The sequence below is a fragment of the Tarenaya hassleriana genome, unplaced genomic scaffold (genome assembly GCF_000463585.1).
Source record: "Tarenaya hassleriana unplaced genomic scaffold, ASM46358v1 Cleome39, whole genome shotgun sequence".
In the NCBI taxonomy this organism is placed as follows: Eukaryota; Viridiplantae; Streptophyta; class Magnoliopsida; order Brassicales; family Cleomaceae; genus Tarenaya; species Tarenaya hassleriana.
The window spans coordinates 1,162,665-1,185,003 of NW_010966822.1; the positions used below are offsets into that span (position 1 = coordinate 1,162,665).

General features: G+C 38.7%; 4 protein-coding genes across 6 annotated transcripts in view; all 4 read left to right on the forward strand.

The window, feature by feature from the left end:
• Positions 1 to 2,248: 2,248 nt before the first annotated feature.
• LOC104823037 (sulfate transporter 3.1) lies at positions 2,249 to 6,283 on the forward strand. 2 transcript variants are annotated; one of them, XM_010554454.2, is made up of 12 exons: positions 2,249 to 2,664; positions 2,741 to 2,948; positions 3,375 to 3,546; positions 3,709 to 3,774; positions 4,077 to 4,190; positions 4,287 to 4,403; positions 4,693 to 4,819; positions 4,894 to 5,180; positions 5,268 to 5,455; positions 5,560 to 5,648; positions 5,754 to 5,830; positions 5,921 to 6,283. In XM_010554454.2, exons 1-12 carry the CDS (start codon positions 2,349 to 2,351, stop codon positions 6,086 to 6,088), a joined length of 1,929 nt encoding a protein of 642 aa, XP_010552756.1. In that variant the 5' UTR covers positions 2,249 to 2,348; the 3' UTR covers positions 6,089 to 6,283. The 2 variants fall into 2 exon arrangements, with proteins under 2 accessions (XP_010552756.1, XP_010552755.1); XM_010554453.1 differs by having other exon boundaries at positions 2,250 to 2,664; positions 5,268 to 5,458; positions 5,563 to 5,648.
• Positions 6,284 to 13,712: 7,429 nt separating this feature from the next.
• Positions 13,713 to 16,605, forward strand: LOC104823038 (homocysteine S-methyltransferase 2). The gene is made up of 7 exons (XM_010554455.2): positions 13,713 to 14,076; positions 14,712 to 14,768; positions 14,851 to 15,080; positions 15,252 to 15,381; positions 15,595 to 15,798; positions 15,925 to 15,996; positions 16,081 to 16,605. Exons 1-7 carry the CDS (start codon positions 13,837 to 13,839, stop codon positions 16,243 to 16,245), a joined length of 1,098 nt encoding a protein of 365 aa, XP_010552757.1. The 5' UTR covers positions 13,713 to 13,836; the 3' UTR covers positions 16,246 to 16,605.
• A 1,260-nt stretch (positions 16,606 to 17,865) lies between these two features.
• LOC104823039 (F-box/kelch-repeat protein SKIP30) lies at positions 17,866 to 20,182 on the forward strand. 2 transcript variants are annotated; one of them, XM_010554458.2, is made up of 3 exons: positions 17,866 to 18,133; positions 18,619 to 18,659; positions 18,908 to 20,182. In XM_010554458.2, the coding sequence occupies exon 3, from the start codon at positions 18,942 to 18,944 to the stop codon at positions 20,019 to 20,021; it is 1,080 nt and encodes a 359-aa protein (XP_010552760.1). In that variant the 5' UTR covers positions 17,866 to 18,133; positions 18,619 to 18,659; positions 18,908 to 18,941; the 3' UTR covers positions 20,022 to 20,182. The 2 variants fall into 2 exon arrangements, with proteins under 2 accessions (XP_010552760.1, XP_010552759.1); XM_010554457.2 differs by lacking the exon at positions 18,619 to 18,659.
• Positions 20,183 to 22,114: 1,932 nt separating this feature from the next.
• LOC104823040 (type I inositol polyphosphate 5-phosphatase 4) overlaps positions 22,115 to 22,339 on the forward strand; it is a 4,262-nt gene continuing 4,037 nt past the window's right edge. The window contains exon 1 of the mRNA XM_010554461.1: positions 22,115 to 22,296. The gene's annotated coding sequence lies outside the window, so the exon portion shown is untranslated. The remainder of the gene's footprint in view (positions 22,297 to 22,339) is intronic.

Genomic DNA, 22,339 nt, shown 5'->3' on the forward strand with positions numbered 1-22,339 from the left:
TATATATATATATATATATAAATGGTTATCATATAAAGAGAAGCGATTTGCGTTATGTTTCAATTTTCTCTGTGGAAACAGAAACCGATGCAAGTGGAGGATAAAAGGCTAACATCGATCGTGATCCATCGTTTTCCGAAATCATAATGAGAATTTTTGTGAGAGGGGGCAAGTTCGCATATGATCGCGACACGTGTCAAATATGTTTGGCGAGGAGATACCATCCGTTTTACGACAACCTCCGCGGTTTTGACCGTCAAAAGCCGGCCGTTAAAATGACTCAACGACCGTTACTGTTTGATTACTCCTATCTAGTCACGTGTATATTACATTACATACTGTAAAAGTGATGTTCTTTGTCGCCATACCCTAAATGTCCTTAAAACCTTTCTTTATTCAAAACACAAAACATTAGTTACTTTTTTTTATTCTTTTGCAATGCAGTCACTTCGGGAAAATATGTATAATATAGGATAATGAATGGTTTGCCTTAATATATAATTTAGTTATTAACTTTAGAAAAGAATGGAATCTATCCTGTTGACTTCCGAAAAATAAAAAGATATCTGATATATGCCATATTAATTAGTTACAAAACATATATATCCTTTAGGTGTAAATGAAACTTATAAGCATTTTAACAAAAGAAAAAATGGCTCAAATGTGGATGGCAAAACAGTAAGGTGAAAGCACAAAGTATTATTTCACGTCAGTTCGAACCCTACATTAGATTAAATTTTACCTAAAAAAAAAAACTTGTAAGCATTTGTCACGTGATCATATTGAAAACACCCTAATTAATTAAGTTTTAGCAAAAAAACGCCCTAATTAAATATTCTTTTCGCAATCAGAAAAGCTAGCATACGTGTATGACCCAAACTAATGCGGCGATAATGACAAAAGTATAGTAAAAAAATTCCTAAATGCCGACCAAGCAGTTTGCCAAAACGTCGGTCCTAACGTTAGGCAAGCCCGAAGCTCAAGGAAAATATCCCAACGCAACAATTCTGAACTAATTTTTTTTTTTTTAAGAAGATAAATATTGCATTTTAATTTTTTATTAAGAAAAAGAAAAAGAAAATTCGCGATGGCTGATGATGTAAGAAGACAGGGTGCCAAAAAAGGTAACCCCGTCTTACCAGGAACCAACCGTCTCAGCTGATTGACACGTGTCAGTACTAAGATTCTTAATAAAGCAACTCAATAATGGAGATGCCACGTGGTGATGACATCAGCATCAAGGGGTAGAACCGGAAATCTAGAGAGAGGGATGATATGAAACGTAAGCTTCATGGCTTTCGCTTCCTCTCCATCGAGACATGACATGTAGTCCACGCCGCAGACGCACAGGCCCCTCTTCCTCTCGCCTTTATCCACTTGTTCTCTAATTTTTATGTGCGATTATTATACAATTAGGCAAATTTAATCTACATCATTCATATACTAATTTTATTTTATTTTATTTTTTGCTGCATCGGAAAACAAATAAGCAGATAAAATACACAGACTTCACGTTTCACATATTCTAGTGATAACCACACATCGATACAAGCCAGCTGCTCGTGTTTATATGCCTGACTCGAAGCCAAGAATATTCAAACAACACTAATAAATGCTTAATTTTTTTTTATCTATTTAATAACTTAAAATATTCCAAATTAATCGAGAACAATTAATAAATTCAATTCAAATCGAAAATTGTCCTCTAATCAATATTATTGATGTTGGAAATTGACATCGATTTTGTAAGTTAGAGTATCATTTTTGAACATTTTAACATTTGAAATACTTTCTTAATTTTTGAATAGATGACGTTTTAAATAATATATTTTATTATTTAATTTTTAAGATGATTTTTTAAACAAATTTACAATTTTACCCTTAATTTTAATCACTCAACTTTAATAGAATATCAATGAGAAGATAATTAATAAGTATATATAACTTTTTTATAGTTTTTATAAGTGTGAAAATTTTAAAACAATAATTATTTACAAATGGAGAGAATATCAATTTAAAATATTTAATATCAGGAGTATTAATTAAATCAAATTAAGAGTGTACGGTTTTATTTGTTAATTTTTTTATTGCCTGAATAATTCATTCACAGTGTTCGTGCTAAATAGTTTGTCCAAATTTATAGACAGTAAAAAGTTACGCAGAAACCAACCATGTAAAAGGCGTTTTTTAATTTTAAAAAAAAAACTCGTATTGCAATGATGAAGAGAAGAGCAGAAAGGCGTCCGGTGCTGTAGAAGAGAGCGTCTATAAAAGAGGGAGGGCCTCGAGGTCACACTCTCACACATCCGCATATAGGAAACTAGTACAGAAGCAATCTGACGAGGGAGATGGGATCCGAGCAGGAGCAGCGCCGGCACAGGGTGGAGGCTCCGCCGCCGCAGCCGTTCATAAGGTCGCTGGAGTACTCGATGAAGGAGACCCTTTTCCCGGACGACCCCTTCCGACAGTTCAAGGACCAGAGCCCCACCAGGAAGCTGGTCCTGGCTCTCAAATACTTCTTCCCCATCCTCGAGTGGGCCCCCCTCTACAATCTCACGCTCTTGAAATCCGATCTCATCGCCGGTGTAACCATCGCCAGCCTCGCCATCCCTCAGGGCATCAGCTACGCCAAATTGGCCAACCTTCCCCCCATCCTCGGCCTCTGTAAGCAGCCCATCTCTCTGTCCCTCTTTGTCTATCAAATACAACGATGGTGATTCACTCGTCAAATATAAAACAGACTCGAGCTTCATACCGCCGCTGGTGTACGCTGTGATGGGGAGCTCTCGGGACTTGGCCGTGGGGACGGTGGCGGTGGCTTCGCTTCTTACGGCGGCGATGTTGGGGAAAGAAGTCGACGCGGAGAAAGAGCCTAAGCTTTACCTCCACCTCGCTTTCACCGCCACCTTCTTCGCCGGCCTTCTCGAAGCTGCCCTCGGCCTTTTCAGGTTCCATAAAATTCGTCATTTCACCTTCTCTCTCTTTTTTTTTTACATATATTTAATAATATTTCATGAGATCGTTTTTTACAAAAAGAAAAAAAAATAAAGTTTCTTAATTTTGGGTCCAGAAAACACGGTAGAAAGAATGTCGCATGCATGTTGATCAGTGTAACGCACGAAACTTTGTAGCTAAGAATAAGTTAAGTCACAGTGCATGCACCGTGCCCACGGGATGATGCCTCATTGCCACGTGCCTTAACCGGAACAGCAACATAAGTTGTTTACGCGCGCATGGAATTTATAGCTCGGTCGGTTCCATGCAGCATTATATTGTTCTGTCGCTTTGTCAGAATATGATGCGTGAATGAAGGTAGTATCATTGAATGGAGTTGGTGGGAATTAATGACGAGAGTAGGAGAGTAACAAACGCAGGTTAGGGTTCATAGTGGATATGCTGTCGCACGCAACGATAGTGGGATTCATGGGCGGGGCTGCCACCGTGGTGAGTCTGCAGCAGCTCAAGGGCATCTTTGGTCTCCGTCACTTCACCGACGCTACCGACGTTGTCTCCGTCATGCGCTCCGTCTTCTCCCAGACTCGCCAGGTTATTCTTTTTTTTTTGTTAAAGGGTAAATTCCATTAATGACGAATTTAACTCACCAGGTTATTGCCCTTTATTATTAACATTATCATTAATTATTCATATCCATATATATACATACACATTAATTAATTAATTGATGATGGAATGCTTTTGTGCGTGCAGTGGAGATGGGAGAGTGGCTTGCTGGGCTGTTGTTTCCTCTTCTTCCTTCTCATCACCAAGTATTTCGTACGTCTTTTCTTATTACATTTTATTAATTTATTTGTTGTATTAGTACGACGGCGACATTCCACGTTCCCTCACCTAAAAGTCCCCATCATTAATCATTCATCTGATTAAAATAATGCTAAATGCAATTAATGTCTATGGGAATCTGAAGAGAATCGTCGTGGTCATTTGTCCTACCTTCTCAATGGAGGCCACATGAATGAAACCGAGGTTCGGAGGTTTTGCCCGGACCAAATAGAAAATGATGACGTGGCACGTTTTGTTTTTTTGTTTTAATTAATAAATAAATGGGATGGGAACAGAGCAAGAAGAGACCAAAGTTCTTCTGGGTGGCAGCAATGGCGCCTTTGACCTCTGTGATTCTCGGAAGCCTCTTGGTTTACCTCACCCATGCCGAGAGACACGGTGTCCAAGTGGTATCTATACATACACATATATCCATTGATTATTATAACATAAACGAGCTTAAAAGGAGTAATTGATTAAGTCGTGTGTTTAATTAATTTGAGCAGATAGGGAACTTGAAGAAGGGACTCAACCCACCGTCCCTCTCCGATCTCGTCTTCACCTCTCCTTACATGTCGACTGCTTTCAAGACCGGCATGATCACCGGAGTCATCGCTCTCGCAGTAACTCTCTCTCTCTATATATATATATATATAACCTTTTTCTATCCAAACTTGGTAATTCAACCGGTTAAATGGGGTACAAAGTGTATATCCCGTCTCGAGTTCGAATATCACGTTTGGGGAGAGAATGTATATTCCAAATCATATGGCTGACTTTCGATTCCGAGTTAGTCTGGACCTTGATCTATGATACCCGATTACCTAAAAAAACACCTTCTTTTTTTTAAAAAAAAATTATGCTTCAATAAAATCTATAAACGCATCCCCATTTTTTGTAAAAAAAAAACAGGAAGGAATAGCGGTCGGGAGAAGCTTTGCGATGTTCAAGAATTACAACATAGACGGCAACAAAGAGATGATAGCCTTTGGAACGATGAACATCATCGGCTCTCTCACCTCTTGCTACCTCACCACCGGTATATATATAAACCACCACCGGTCCATATTAATTGAATTGAAATCCAAAAACTGATTAAACGTAAATGAAAAGGGCCGTTTTCGAGGTCGGCTGTGAACTTCAACGCGGGGTGCAAGACGGCGGTGTCGAACATAGTGATGGCAATAGCGGTAATGTTCACTCTGCTCTTCTTGACGCCGCTGTTCCACTACACTCCTCTGGTAGTCCTCTCCTCCATCATAATCTCCGCAATGCTCGGCCTCATCGACTACGAAGCCGCCTTCCATCTCTGGAACGTCGACAAGTTCGACTTCCTCGTCTGCATGGCCGCCTACCTCGGCGTTGTCTTCGGCAGCGTCGAGATCGGTCTCGTCCTCGCTGTACGTACCTCTCTCCCTATATATACGCATACAACTTTCTCGTACATACGGTTTAAAGCTCATGGATATATGATGATAACGATGAAGGTGGCCATCTCTTTGTTGAGGCTGTTGCTATTCGTGTCGAGGCCGAGGACGTTCGTGTTGGGAAACATTCCAAACACGATGATTTATAGGAACACGGAACAGTACCCTTACTCCACAAGTGTCCCTGGGCTTCTCATTCTCCAGATCGATGCTCCCATCTACTTCGCCAACTCCAGTTACTTGCGCGAAAGGGAACCTTTATTATAGCCATCCATCAAAACCCAAACGCTCGTCACCAACTCCAAGCCCATTTACGCTCTTCCCGCGCTGATGGTTCAGAGGATGATGATTTCAGAATCGGACGTTGGATCGATGAGGAGGAGGATAGGCTGAAAACCACCGGAGGAAACAGCTTGCAGTACATTATACTCGATATGACCGGTAACTATATATAATTCATTCTATGTTCACAGAATCTAAAACACCGTTGTCAGTTCCCATTTTGTGCCAAGAGATTTAGACCTCTAGCTTACAAAATTGGTGCAGCTGTTGGTAACATCGACACGAGCGGCATAAGCATGATGGAAGAGGTTCATAAAATCATCGACCGAAGAGGGCTCAAGGTATCATACATCGTACCTTATCCAAGGAAACGTCTTCTATATTCGTATATAAATATATTTATAGCTTTGAAAGAAAAAAAAATGTTGCAGTTGGCATTGGCGAATCCAAAAGGAGAGGTGATGAAGAAGCTAACAAAATCAAAATTTGTGGACAAAATGGGGGAGGAATGGATATTCATGACAGTGGGAGAGGCGGTGGAGGCATGCGGGTTCATGCTTCACACCTTCAAGGACCATGAGCCATGGAACAACGCCTAGACCTCCTCTCTCTCTTTAATTTTGTTCAAAACAATGAAAAACGTCTCCGATTACACATGTATTGCCAATAATCTTTAATGTGAGCCAAATCTCTTTCTGTCCCCCAAAAAAAAGGGAGAGAGAAAGAGATGGCAATTAATGTAATCTTCCTTTCATGAGATGATTAGGCAAATAGATAGGGTCTTTGGTCGTTGATACGAATGTCTGATGTCTGACCAAGTTACCAAAACACCCAACAATCGCAGCTAGGGGTGGGCGTTTTAATCCGTAATCCGTGGCTACTTTCCGACGGGACCGTTAGAATATCCGTTAGAAATATTCCAACGGATTTATAACGGTATTTGCCACGGATATCCGTTGGAAATTCCGTTGGAAACGCCGTCGAAATATTACAACGGTATTTAAACGGCCGTCCGTTGGAATCCAAAATTCTTTCCAACGGGGATCCGTTGGAATAACCGTTAGAAAACACAAAAAAATAAATAAAAAAATAAAATAAATATTTAAAAATAAAATAAATAAAACATTTATTTTATTTATATATATATATATAATAAAACCAAAATAAAATTAAAACATTAAAAAAAAATTATTCGAATATTACAAAAATATAAAATATTTTCAACAATAATAATTAATTGGCACTACGGGTTTCTTCGTCTTCGCTAGTCCCGAGATTACGTGCCGTCGTTTCTACTCCCGAGCTTGGCGGCGTATTGTGGAGTGGTCGATCACCCCGCATAAGCTCAACGATTTGTTCGAGGTTAGTCACTTGTTGCCTCGTCGCCGCAAGTCGTTGCTCGAGTGTCTCGATCCGCCGTTGTTGTTCGAGATCGCTCTGCATGCCAGGAGGAATTGCTGCACCGAAATCATCGAACAAATCTCGCTGCAATCCTCCTAATCCATAGATGCGGCCCGAAATAAAATATTAAAATATAATATTTAAAAATGAATTATTTTAAGTTTTACCTCCACATATCAACGATCTTGGTCCGATGCAGAGAGATCGGATGAAGAATCCGCTGAATCGCCAACATTTTGCGAGAGTTGGGTGAGTCGTTGAGTTACCGTGCTTACAACTCGTTCTGCACGGGGATCGACATATGTCCCATCAGACTTTTTGTGTGTCCGAGCGACCAACTCTACGATTGATGGCGTTCTCCCCATTTCTTTCTCCTATATATATATATTATTAACATAATAAAAAATCTACAATTAAAAAACTAATTAAAAATTAAATTAAAGTTTAAATAAATACCATCTCTTTTTGCCTCTTCTTGAATGATTTAACACCGGAGGTATGACGATGAGGCCCATCACCCTCGATTTTTTGGGACAGACGACTTTGTTTCGCCTTGAAACTCTTGTTCTTGAAATGGTCTGAGTTCCAATGCGTAAGAAGCTGCTGGTACAAGTCATTTGTTGCCCACTCCGGTGGCAGTCCATGCAGTTGATGACGACGTTTGGCATTGTTCATCATTTGTTTCAACCGCTGCATACCCAGTTGGTTGAACTATTTGTAAACTTTATCGGTGTGCTTTTTTTTCCACCGAAAAGATTGCTTTAAAAAAAATTAGAGTTAGTAATTATTTATTTTATTTAAATAAAATTTTAAAAATATAACTTACGATGAACGAATGCCACCAAGAACATTTGATGTTGTTCGGTACCACCGTCCAACAGTAGTAGAGTTGAGGAAAATTTGACGTTATTATTGCTGTAAATTTTTTCCTCAAATCTTTATCGTTAACCCCGAACCTAATTATAATAACAATTTATTAATATTAATTAATAATATAATTTAAAATAAATATTGAAATAATTTAATTTATAAATTACCATAACGTCCCGTCAAGTTCGGGATCGATTAGCGGGACCTCGCGAGTGTCGAAGGAATTTAACCTCTTCTTTTAACCATTTAAACAAGACCGTTTTACCTGGTTTTGTGAGTCTGAATATCGGCACAGGTGCGTGACCATCACGTGTCAACTCCAACTCTTTTCTCTTGCATATATCTTTCAAGTCCTTCCTCGAGTTGATGTTATCTTTACTTCTCCCTGGCACATTCAGAACGGTGTTGATGATGTTATCAAAAAAATTTTTCTCTATATGCATAACATCGATGTTATCTTTACTTCTCCCTGGCACATTCAGAACGGTGTTGATGATGTTATCAAAAAAATTTTTCTCTATATGCATAACATCCAGATTGTGTCGAAGCGTTAGCGAACTCCAGTAAGACAAATCCCAAAAAATACTACGCTTATACCAGTTATGCCAATCACCAAATACTTTGCACTTCTTATGCCCAAAATTTCCTCCACAATGCACAGAAGCTTCCAAATCATCCAAATATCCACTATTTATTCGCTCAGAATAAATTTGCTCTCCGATTTGCATAACAGGACCTTCCTCAGTAACGATTTTACCTTTGGTAAAAAGCGTACGATTTTGTCTGAACGGATGATTCCTTGGAAGAAATCTGCGATGACAGTCAAACCAGCACGACTTTCTCCCATGTCTCAACTGAAACGCTTCTGTTTCCTCCATGCAAAACGGACATGCAAGTCTTCCATGTGTGCTCCATCCCGATAGCATGCCATACGCCGGAAAATCACTGATCGTCCAAAGAAGAACCACTCTCAGTGTAAAATTTTGTTTCACACTTACGTCGTAAGCAGGGACTCCAATGTCCCACAAATCCTTCAACTCCTTAATGAGCGGCTGTAAATACACATCAAAACTCTTCTTCGGATGTTCTGGCCCAGGAATCAACAATGTCAAAAACATAAATTCTCTTTTCATGCACATCTCAGGTGGTAAGTTGTACGGAGAAAGTATAACGGGCCATAATGAATACTGCATGCCAGACTGTCCGTACGGACTAAAACCATCAGTGCACAAACAAAGATACACATTCCTAGGCTCAGCAACGAATTGAGGAAATACCATGTTGAAGTTTTTCCACGCCAAAGCATCCGATGGATGTTGCATTTCTCCATCAACGGTAGAATGCGAGGCATGCCATCTCATATGCGAAGCCGTTTGTTGTGATTCATACAAACGCTTCAATCTGTACGATACCGGCATATAGAACATCTTTTTATACGGAGTTTGTCTCCGTACATTCTTACTCGGACGATATCTGTTAGTCCCACAGAATTTACACATAACCAATTCTTTTTCTTCACCCCAGTACAGCATGCAACCATTTTTGCAAACATCAATCTTTTCATAAGGCATTCCCAAATTCTTCAACATAGCCTTCGTATCATAATACGATTCTGGAGCTTCGTTATTTTCAGGTAAATATTCACGCAACGTTTGACAAAATGAATCCATGCAATTTTCGGTGACATTGTAATCCGTTTTCATACTCATCAATCTTGATGCAAGAGATAAACGTGACTGACCTTCTTTACATCCTTCATAGATAGGATGATTTGCCATATCCAACATGTCGAAAAACCGTTTTGTTTCGACGTTTGGCTCCTCCTGATCTTGTGATGAGTTTTGCTCAGCCAATGGCCCCAGGAAAAGCATCTGTCACCATTTCAACATAAGGATTTCTTACATCTTCATCTACATCATACCTCTGCTCGGCCGAGACATGTTGTCCCGTTGTGATTGTCCGAACTTCTTCTCCATGAAATCGCCAAATATAATAATCTTCGACAAATCCCCTTCGAAATAGATGTTTACAAACATCTTCTGGACTGCGATATTTAAAATTGCGACAACTTGTACATGGACATAGCATTTTTCCACGTTCTTGACACAATAGCTGCATAGAAGCAAAATTCATAAACTGTTCCAAACCAATAATGAATTCTTGCGTTACCTCTTTTGTAATCGAATCAACTCTTTCGTATATCCACTGTCGGGACGAACGAATATTCGGATTTGTTGAAGATGTCATTTTTAGGAGAATTTTTGGTAAAAGAATAGTATAAGAGTGATTTAGAGAGTGGTTTGGGCGAACTATGGCCGGGTGCTTTAAATAGAGAAACTTTCCAACGGATATCCGTTGGAAATCCGTTGAAAAGTTCGTTACCGTTACACTTTCCAACGAATATCCGTTGGAATATTACGAACGTTATAACGTTCGATTATTTCCAACGGATATCCGTTGGAATTATTGCCGCGTTTCATAACGTTCGGATAATTTCAACGGATTGCTTGAAATTCGTCGAACGTTATTTCCAACGGAAATCCGTTGGAATATACGTGGAAATTTTCCAACTCAAATATCCGTTGATATGCCGTTGGAAATTTCCAACGGATTTCTAACGGACGAATCCGTTAGACGTCCGTTGGAAAGCCGTTAGAAATACGTTGGAATTATTCCAACGGTATGCCGTTGGAAATCCGTTGGAAATATTCCAACGGATTAATCCGTTGGAATTTCACATTTTGTTTTGTAGTGGAATGTGAATATGTATGTGTATGTATATGTGATTGTATGTGTATATGAATATGTGTATATGTGTGTGTTTATATGTATGTGTCTGTGTTTGTGAAATGTATATGTGCATGTGTTTGTGAAATGTATGTATGAGTATTTATGTATGTATATATATGTGTATATGTGTATATGTGTGAATGTGTATGTGTGTTTGTGTATATGAAAATATGTGTATATATATGTATGTATGTATGTATGTATGTATGTGTATGTGTGTTTGTGTATATGAAAATATATGTATATATATGTATGTATGTGTATGTATATTTGTATGTGTGTAATGTATGTGTATGTGAAAATGTATATATGTATGTGTATATATAGTATATAATTTTTATATATATTTTTTTAATTTTTTAAAACATTTGCGATGGAATGCGACGGAAAAAATCCCACGTGAGTCACCAACTCCAAGCCCATTTGATTTGACCTATAACCCAAGCCCATCCCAATAACCATTTTTCTCCTTCCAAAAACCAGTTTCATGACGGTGGAATGCTAATATTGAAGGTTTTTATGAGTTTTAGGTTTTTAGAATAAGACGTAACAAAGAGAGTGGAGGAGAGTGCTAATGGAGAATAGGAGAGAATAAAGATGAAATCGAACTCAGTGAACGAGAAAGCAGTCGAATCAGATAAGGTGGCTTGTCCATGCCTTATATTCGACATATGTAAGAAGAACTTGGGACTAAGTCCCTTATCACTTTATTCTATATTAATCTGATATATTACATAAAAACATGATAAAATATATAGGGGAGTTTCTAACGTCCATATAACAAGTTGAATGGAAAGAGAATCAAGAGTAAATGCGGAAGAGATTCTAAATGATGATAAAATCTGTAAAAAAGGAAAAGAGGAAAGTTTGCTTGATGTAGGATCAGATTTGGGTCCAATCTTCAAACGGCTAGGAGACCCTTGGACAATAATTTCATGCGCTTTCCTCTTTGTTTCCAAGTCAACAAGATTTCCTTCTTTGCCTCACATGCTTGCCAAGTCACTAACATTTTCTTTTCTAGACTTTGCAAGCCTTGCATCTCATGCACGTTTATCTTCTTCTTATTTTGGTCTTCCAAGGATTTCTCGGCCATCTTAGAGCTCTTGAATGTGTGACTCTTGAATCCTTTATTTATTTTGCTTTCAACAAATATTACTTTTAAACCAAAGGGATTATCCAACTCTAGCAGATCATCCTCACAGCCGTACTCATATGGTACAAAGTTTTCTCTCAATGATGTTGGTTCTTGCCTCCTTGATAATGGCACATCTCATCATATCATATCTGATCCTGTTTATATATACGGAGAAGAATCAGTGGAAGTAGGGGTGTCAAAATGCCAGCCCCCGGCCCGAGCCCGACACAAGTCTTCCCTGGTCTCCAAAACACACTCCGCCCTAGTTTCGAATATAGCAGATTTGATGCATCAATGCACTAACTCCCTCCTGGCGAGTATCCGATATGTCACTTCTAGAGAATTGTGGCCCGACTCGGCCCAGCTCAAAACATGTATGGGCTTAAAACCTTAGGTTCGAAGCCCAACCCTATAGAGTTTTTTCAGATTCGGGCCAGGTTTTGGGTTTAAACTTTAAACTTTCAAAAAAAATTAATAAACATAAAATAAACTGTAAAAATATATAAAAAAAAATCATTAACATATATATTGATAAAAAATATTTATTAATATATTTTTTGATTTAGGAGAAATTAAAACTCAAAATTTCAAATTTTTATATAATAATAAAGTTTATTTAAATATTAAATTGTTATATTATTTTTAATCGTAATAAATATTCAATTCTAATGATATTATAATTTTTTATATATATTTATGTTATTAAAATATTATATCTTAAATTATTTAATATTAAGTAAGTTTTTCATTTTTTTTATAATTCTCTATTATATATTTGATTTAGTGAATGATATGTTTATATATTTATGTATGTACGTATGTATATATATTTATATTATATAACTAAAATTGACGGGTCTGCATTTTAGTCCGTATTATCAATGGCGGGCCGACCCCACCCGATGGACGATAATCCCGTCAATTTTTGGGTCGGCTAACAGGCCTCGCACTTTTTTGATATCCCTATCAGTGGTGATTGGCGATGGTTCATCTCTATCCATTAAACACGATTTTTTTCTTTTTTTCACCAACTCGTGATTTATAGTTTCGTAATGTTCTTTGTGTTATAGAGATGAAGAAGAATCTCATGTCGATTTATCAGTTATGCGACCCTAATAAAGTGTCTAGTGAATTCTTTATGGACCACTTTTCGATGAAAGATCTAAACAATCGACACCAATATTAACCAAAAAAAAAAAATCAGAGATGGTTTATACGAAAATGGTCTGTATCTTTCAGCCCATCAAGCTTTACAACCTAATCATCGTCCAGGTCCACTTTATTCGAGTGACACTGACGTGTATACCATCCAACTCTACCAAGATTACGACATATATTGTCGTCACTATCATTATCATTACTACCTCTTTCAATTGATACTATGGTATGCAACTCTTGTTCTACCACCAAAAGCCATAAACTTCTATTTTCTACGTCCACCATTTTCATCTACCCAACATTTTTTACATCATTTTCTTTGATGTTTGGACATCTTCAAAATTATCTGTAAATGGCTTCAAATATTACGTTAAACTGGCTGTCTCAAATAATCCAAAAAAGCGGCCGGAGATGGAAGAGGTGCATTGTAAGGTTTCTGGAGGCGATGGACAAACACCAAAGGTGGCGGCATGATTCTTCCCTACAACTTTCATGGATGCCTCTGCTTCTACACACCTCGTGGCCCATGATTCCTCTATGCTTTGATATACTTACATTTTGATTTTGCTCCAGACCCAGAGATTGTCGTGGAGGTTTTCTTGTTGCCAGTATTTTTTTTTTCATGAGAAAATATTCTCCTCCGTGTTCATACAAGTATGTTCTTCGTGTATAGTGATAATAAATTTTATTCACCTATTTTTTATTTTATTTTATTCACCTATTAATATGTCGATTTGTATATAATTTACGTTTTACCAAAAAAATACGCACAATAAAACCCATTTACGGAGACGAGATGTATAATCGAAATTCTGTTTTCCACCAAATTTCAGGAAGTAGGTGAGGAGCCAGGTTGCAACTTTGAAAACAAGTGGGGCGTATTTGTTATATTGGTTAAAATGAGGGGCTTAGACGAGTAGTAAAAGCCGACACTTGGTTAAGTTTGGCAACGCCGCACCTTGTTTTCTTCTCCCATTTTGCGGTTTCAGGCCGATGGATTCACTTAACATCTGTTTCAGAGGGAGAAGTTGTGCTGAGTCGACTCGGATGGGAAGCGGAAGCTCCGAGGCGGCGGCGGCGGCGCCATCAATGACACGTTTCCTGCTTGATTTAGGCGGCGTGGCTGTTATTGACGGCGGACTGGCGACGGAGTTCGAGCGACACGGTGCCGATCTCAACGATCCTCTTTGGAGCGCCAAATGCCTCCTCACTTCTCCTCACCTCATCCTCTCCGTAACTCTCTCTCTTTCTCTCTCTCCTTTTTTAATTTCTATTGTTTGGGTGTTAAGTTGAATCTGAATCCAGCATTTTGTCCTCTACGGATCTATGGTTGAAGCTCATCTCTAGATTCAAGCTCCTTAGTTAAAGCTGAACTTAATATCTATCCTAAGCGTTCTATCACGTTAAAAAAAAAACCCTGGAAGATGATATTTAGTTAATGATTCATGAAATGACTATCACGCTAAAAACCCACAGAAACTGGACATCTTTTGGCATTAATCAGATATAGATGATAGAGTAGTGACACAGCTGCAACAGGGTTATATAAAGACATGAACTTCTGGACCATACGTGGTTGGTCTTTTCCCACTTTGGCTTTAGATGAGGAGGCCGTGGCTTAGCGTTTATTTCTGCATCACAGTTTGCAAATGACCAAATAAAAAATTGTATTATTTTGTGTACAGGATCTCTTTATTCCCTCTGATTAGTGGCTTTTTTACGGAGATTCTGGGATTTTTTTTTTTTTAAGTTGGTGGACGACTTGCTGGTCATGTGAGGGAGTGATTGTTCTTCTAATACAAGAGGGTTTCTTATCTGGTTGCTTTGTAATGAAACATTCTACAAACTTGTCTTTTCCGATGTTGCAGGTCCATCTAGATTACCTTGAAGCTGGTGCAGATATTATAGCCAGTGCGTCTTATCAGGTTGTGTAATCTCTCTCTCTCTCTCTTCCTCAGTTTATCCATTTTTGGGAGCTAAACATTGGTTAACCCGAAATGGGAGCAGGCCACAATTCAGGGGTTTGAGGCAAAGGGGTTTTCAAGAGAAGAAAGTGAAGCCTTGCTGAGAAAAAGTGTGGAAATGGCTTGTAGTGCACGGGAAGCATATTACAAAAAATGTGAGGCTAGCTCGTCCGGTGAAAGTGTTGATGGTAAGATTCTTAAGAAGCGCCCAGTATTGGTTGCAGCATCCATAGGCAGCTACGGTGCATACTTGGCCGATGGATCAGAGTACAGGTTGGTAGACTATTTCTTTTTCGGCTTTAATTCGTGAATGCAGTGGAAGCAGCTTCAAAGCCTCTATCACTTCCGCAGTCAGATTTGATTTTGCCTTCTGATGGATCTTGTAAGCTCTGGTTGTAGCTTCCTGACTTTCTATTAATTCTTCTGTTGCTGTTAATCTCCCAGTGGAATCTATGGGGATTCAATCACGCTAGAAAGTCTGAAGGATTTTCACCGGAGACGAGTCCAGGTTCTGGCAGAATCTGGTGCAGATTTAATAGCATTTGAGACCATTCCAAACAAGCTAGAGGCTCAGGTACTGATATAATATTTTACGTGAATGGCTTCATTCAATCAAAGGGTCTTAGATGTCATGGTGGTGCCATACTATACTTTGTTGTTTCCGTTCTTGCTTCTCAATTTGAACAAAAATGGTATCTGAGGCTTGAGCTCATAGATGTAACTCGAAATCAGATGCTGTAGCTTGCGACAGGTACTAAGCTCAGGTTATTTCTTTGTATCTCTCAAGGCATATGCTGAGCTGTTAAACGAAGAAGACATAAAGATTCCAGCATGGTTTGCATTTAACTCAAAGGACGGTGTGAACGTGGTTAGCGGCGATGCCATCCAGGACTGTGTTGCTATTGCTGAATCATGTGACAAAGTGGTTGCGGTTGGAATCAACTGTACCCCTCCTAGATTCATTCACGGTCTAGTACTGGAGATCAAGAAGGTACCTTCTTTCTCTGGTTTCCAATGTTGTAGTATTATATCGTGTTCCCACAGTGGATGATTTTGTTTGTCTGGTTGGGCACTTATTTTTGAGAGCCTGAAGCTTTTTTTCCCCCACAAATTTCAGGTGACCAACAAACCTATACTGGTGTACCCAAACAGTGGGGAGAGCTATGATGCAGACCGAAAGGAATGGGTTGTAAGTAGTGATCTCGGTTGTGAGTAATGGATGAGTTGATGATGAAATGAAAGCGCATATGATCTGAACGACTCGATGTGGCAGGAAAACACGGGAGTCGGGGATGAAGATTTTGTGTCGTATGTAGAGAAATGGTGCGAGGCAGGGGTGTGTCTGGTCGGAGGGTGCTGCAGGACAACGCCTAACACTATCAGAGGCATTTACAAGAGACTGCTCGGCCGCAGAACTGTGACCCCTTCCCACCGTTAGGCCCAAGTAAGGTCATGTCCAACCAAGTCAGACTGGTTGTTTGTGCGAATGGTTTGACATCTTTTTCCCAGCGTGAATGCAAACTGACCCAAAAGCCCAACTGCTTTTTTATAATAAACCCAAAAGCCCACTGCGTTAGCTTCTCTTGCTGCTTTGCCCAGTCCCTGCATTTGCGCTGCGAAATTACGTATCGTGTTAGTACCACTCACTGTGGATGTGGACCGGACAGTGATAAGATGTGCATTCAATTCATGGGCGTACAAGAAACTGATGATGTCATACTTGTCCCACTCTCTCTCGTGTCAGAAACTGATGATTGATTGACCCTCTCCAGGATTAAACATAAACTTACTCCTCCCATCATCCATTAATCTCCTTTGCCCCATAACTCTTTTTTATATGTCCGTATACTCCATCCACTCTTGCCTCCAAATATCAAATTAAATTTTCCTATTATATATTATTATACCGTCCGAAATGAGATACTGTGGCCGCTTTACCATATCTGTTAATTGCAATCGTCGAAACAGTACCTCTTTTTATATATAAAAAATTATATAAATTATTTACTCAATATAGAAATAATATAACGATAAAATTAAATTATAATACAATCATCATTACATATTATATGTTAGATTAAAGAAATAAAAATGTGAAAAATGTTTGATATCAATTATTTGTTCTGAGATCCTCCGTTTTTTTTTTCCAATTTCTTCAAAAAATTTATTTATAAAATAATAATAAAAATGATATTCTTAAATATTGTATTTATTATATGTTTATAAAATTTGTTCATATAAATTTGGCCACCACCATGAACTTCACTCCCGAGGAAGTTTTTGGTTTCAAACAACTCTTCCTTGTTTGACAAACCATATGATTAGCGACTCGAATCTTTTACACAACTTGAAGCATCTTTGGGTCGTGTGTCTGTGGCCGATGGCCAACACGTTCCTGTTGTCGGATAAGGAGATTTGTCGATGTTTAACAAAGGACCGTGCCCGTCTTTCATGTCCCTGATTTCAAAACGAATTTACTTTCTTTTTTTTAATAGAAAAAACAAATTTACTTTCTATTCCTACATTTGATTCTAATGATATTGTTTTTCAAGATATTAAGATTGTGAGTTGCTTGGAACGAGTAATGGAAAAAACAATCTTTATATCATTGATGATAATTCTCTTGGTTCTGAGCAAGTTTTTACATCGATTTGGCATGTTTGTCTATGATATCTTCATGATAAAATACTCAAGTTATTAGTTTTGAAGTCGAATTTAGATCATGATGTTTTTCTCTTTTCTAATATTATTTATCAAAATTGTTTTGATTTAGTTTATTCCGATGTTTGGACATCTCTTCCACTCTTATCTGATGATAAATTGATTCAGTTTGTGATAGGACATATATAATTTCTCTAAATTACTATTACTATGTTTGATGTCTTTTTCACGAGGGGGTAAAAACGAGTCTGATCCGCAAATCAACTCGCAGATCAACCTTTTTTTTTTTATGAGTTGGGTTAGAGAAATCTCAACCCCCAAAAAACCGACTCCAACGAGGCACAGCCACTCCAGCTCGCGGTTTTAACTTTTTTTAGGGTTTCAAGTTGAAACCTCTTTTCCATCCAGAGTCTTTACTCTAACTTCATTTTCTTGTTCAGACGGATCTCGATTCTCGACGGCGGCTTTCTTCCTCTTCTCGCTCTCGATCGGAGCTTCTCTCGCTCGCCTGCATCCTCTCCTCTTTTTCTCATGAGCCCCTCTCGCCTGCGTCCTTCGCCTGCATCCTATTCCTTCTCTATTCTGTTTTGTCGAGAATCTCGCGACGCGACCGCCTGCTCCGCCTTCTGTGTGAGTCTCGACTGCCTGCTCCGCCTTCTCCACAGGTATTTCTCTTCTTCTTCTCCGTCACTCTCTGTCGTGAATTTCACCTTTTTCCTGTTAGCTTTGTTCTCACAGCTACATTCTTGATTATTACTCATTTTACATCGATCTTTATCGGCTTCGCCTTCTCCTTCGTATCTTTCTTCGTTGACAATCACATGGTTGGCATCTGAAGTTTCGACAGATTAGGATTCCACATTGTCATGATCATTCTCCTTCTCGTTCTGTATTGATGGATTTAGGAATTGCTTGTTTTCCTGTTATCTGTCGAGACATTGGTAGAATCAATGTCAAAGAAGGGTAGCTTTAGAAATTAGAATTATGGAATCAAATTTTTGGTACTCTCAGTGCACTTGGTGTGAATCTGATTCCATGATCTGATTCTTAACGTGTATAGCAGAATTTGAAGAACATGATTCATTTCTCTTTCTGAATTCAAATCTGTTTTGATGGCTAATTATGTGAATTGTCTATTGTTTTATTGCAGATGGATTCATCCGAAAAATTTCGATAGATATTGAAGAATATGTAAGCTATTTACATGTTTTTTTGTCATGAGACCTTCCAGACTTTGAATTATCATTGATCTGAATTACACATGCTTGGGCATAGTTACTGATATCTTTATTTGTTATCTCTTGATTCATTTAACTTGCATTCTGTTTCTATAGGTTGCATGTATACAAAATTTACATAGGGATTAGCTTTAGCATTTTTCGGCATACACTGACATCCCCGCATATGACCTGATTGTCAATGAAAATCTTGTGTTTCAGAATACGTATCTTCTGGTGTCAGCCTAGCAGCTCAATGGTAATCCCATCAGCAGATGAATCATCAGCTGTAGTAATGTCTGGGCTGATTGAAGGACTTCCAGACGCCGTCGCCCTAAGATGCCTTGCGCATGTGCCCTTAACCCTCCATCCAACGCTAGAACTTGTTTCTCGTTCTTGGCGGGCGGTTGTGCGTAGTGCTGAACTCTTTAAAGCCCGACAAGAAGTCGGGTCATCTGAGGATCTCTTGTGTGTGTGCGCTTTCGATCCCGAGAATCTCTGGCAGGTGTATGATCCTCTCAACGACCGTTGGCTCACCCTCCCTGTCCTCCCGTCCAAAATCCGCCATCTCTCCCATTTTGGTGCTGTATCCACCGGCGGTAGGCTGTTTGTGCTGGGTGGAGGAAGCGATGCTGTCGATCCGCTAACCGGTGATCAAGATGGGACATTTGCAACGGATGAAGTCTGGTCCTACGACTTCATACAAAGACGTTGGACTCCACGGGCATCCATGCTTGTTCCCCGTGCAATGTTTGCGTGTTGTGTTCTGAACGGGAAGATTATTGTTGCGGGGGGCTTCACAACCTGCCGGAAATCGATTTCGCAAGCGGAGATGTACGATCCGGAGAAAGACGTGTGGACATCGATCTCAGACCTGCACCGGAGCCATAACTCGGCATGTTCAGGGCTGGTGATAGGAGGGAAAGTGCACGTTCAGCACAAGGGGTTGTCAACAGTGCAGGTGCTGGACAGCGTGAGAATGAGGTGGACGGTAGAGGAGTACGGATGGGCGCAGGGGCCGATGGCGGTGGTGAAGGATGAGATGTACGTGATGAGCCATGGGGTGATAATGAGACAGGAAGAGAGAGAGAGGAGGAGAGTGGTGGTGTCGGCGTCAGAGTTCAGGAGGAGGATCGGGTTTGGGATGATGGGATTGATGGAAGAGGTTTATGTGATAGGAGGGGTCATAGGCCCTGACCGTTTCAATGGGGACATCAACCCGCTCTCTGACGTCGATGTCTTGGGGGTTGCCACCGATCGCCCTACCTGGCGGAGGGTGGCTCCTATGACTCGTTGTCGCGGCACTATCCTTGGCTGCACTCACCTCCGCATCTGACGGTTACTATATAAACAAGCACAGACACGTTTTTCTTGTTGGTCTTAAATGCCATATTGTAGCAACACCGGTGGATTGTCTACACTTTTCCTTGAGCGACTACACATCCTTCCAATGTGTAATATTGGTTTTTTTTTTTAAAAAAAAGATGATAAACTGTAGTTGCTCTGTGGTCTTTACAAATGAGTAGCCCGTTAACAAGACATGGGTTCTCTTAACTTTCGATTTGATTTTAAACACTATATGTACTGATAGACTCTTCCTAAGGAAATCGAAATCTTGTGACAAATGAAAATAATCATAGACCAGTAAAATACAATTATTATAACAATAGCGTTACACATACATGCATGAACCACATATTGACATATAATATATGTATATATTTATGTTTGAAATGATGCCAATGAAGAGAAAGAGATGGGGCACTATGGATTGTGAAAGTTTGTAGAGCTATTTTTTACAGAATGAAAGCTAGCTTTAGGAATGGTTAACAAAAAAAAAACCTAGTTTAGGAATGTTGTCTAGTATCTACACTCTATATGATCAAGTTCTTAACGAATCAATGTTTGACACGTCATCCCAAATGATAGTGTCAACAAATCAAATGGACAAGGGTTTGGATGCGTAATGAATAGATGTTGAAGATGAAAAGAGGATAGAATTCTTGTTTTCAGGTTCTGACTTTTTATTTCGTATTTTTCTGTTGGAAAATTTTCAACTTAAAAGATCGGTCTGACATCATTAAACTAAAATGAGTTTGACCTTTTTCGTTGTATTCAATCATTTTCTTTACAAAATAATTTCCATAATGACACGATTATGATTTGATATAAAAATTTTAAATTCTAGGACTGTTTTATTTAATTAGAAAAGTACAGCTGGTCCGTTACTTATTTTAATGTGACTAAATTTTAATGATGTTACAGTGAATAATAATAATTCCTTGGGGTGGGTTTAGAAGTGAGAAAATAGTGAGGAGATAGAAAATAATTAATAAAATATTAAAAGGTAAATTGGGGAATTTATAAGGGTATTTATCAAGCTAGGTAAAATAATTTTTTAAAGAAAGAGTAGGCATTGAAATCTAAATAGCATTTAGAAGGTATTTTTAATAATGTCCCCCTTAAACATTTATAAAACAAACTAAATAGATAATAATAATAATAATAATAATAATAATAATAATAATAATAATAATAATAATAATATATTCTTATGTACTTTTCTCCGGCTTACTATCACGAACCTTTTAATTCGTTTGGGGTGGAACGTGTAGAAAGTCGTCTACGCGAAAATTAAATTAAAAAACGATACTGTTTATTATGGCATAAATAATTCTTAGTTATAAAATACGCATAAGATAAACCGATCACAGCCGTATATAATATATATATAACCTTAGAAATTTAAATAATCGGGGAACTCCTCGGTCGAGGATTATATATTAGATCAAAGCCCAAAAGAACAATATCCGTTTTGTAAAGGTGGCGCCACATCTAATAAAGTACTATTAATATGAGATTATGGGAATATATTGGTAGCCTTTTTCTTTATAATGATCTTGCAAAAATAATTTGATTATGTACTTTGAGTCTTTGACCAGATCATACATGTTTCTTTCAACATATATAATAACGAAAGCACAAAAGGAGGTTTCAACCGTTTCATTAAACAACTTGATAGAAATAGAAACCATCTACATATGTAAACATCGAATAATGTTTTAATTTCGATTACTCCAAATTATAATCAATTAATTTTTTTTTAAAAAAAACTGTGGGGGATGGGGAGAGATTAACAGGAACGAAGCATTGGACATTGGAGGGAGGGAGGGAGCAGGCACGCTCTCCCACGTGCCGCACGTGTAATTGATTGGATTGGATTACCGACTTAATCTGCAATTCTAAGGGCAAACCCCAAGGAGAGATCTGTGTTTTAGGGCTTCGTGTTTTTTGTAGTTAAAAGATTAGTGTTTTTTTGGTCCTCGAAGAGACATTGGTCTAACCAATGGCTAAAAAGGAGCAATGACATGCATGTACTTGTGGATTTTAAGGATGCGGATTTAATGCATAAACTTAATACCAAAGGATGCGTTTACAAAACCCTACTCCACCCCCTATCCCTCACCCGATTTGGAATTTCCTTTGCTGCTTCTTCCCACGTGGCTCTGGAGACAGAATCCATTGCAGTTTCATATGCTGTCTTTCGATTTAGACACAAAAGAACGAAACAAAGTATTCGAAGATGAAGAGGAAGAAGAACGAAATCCGGGGTTGAACCCGAAGACCCATATCTCCCCCCCCCCCCCCCTCGCG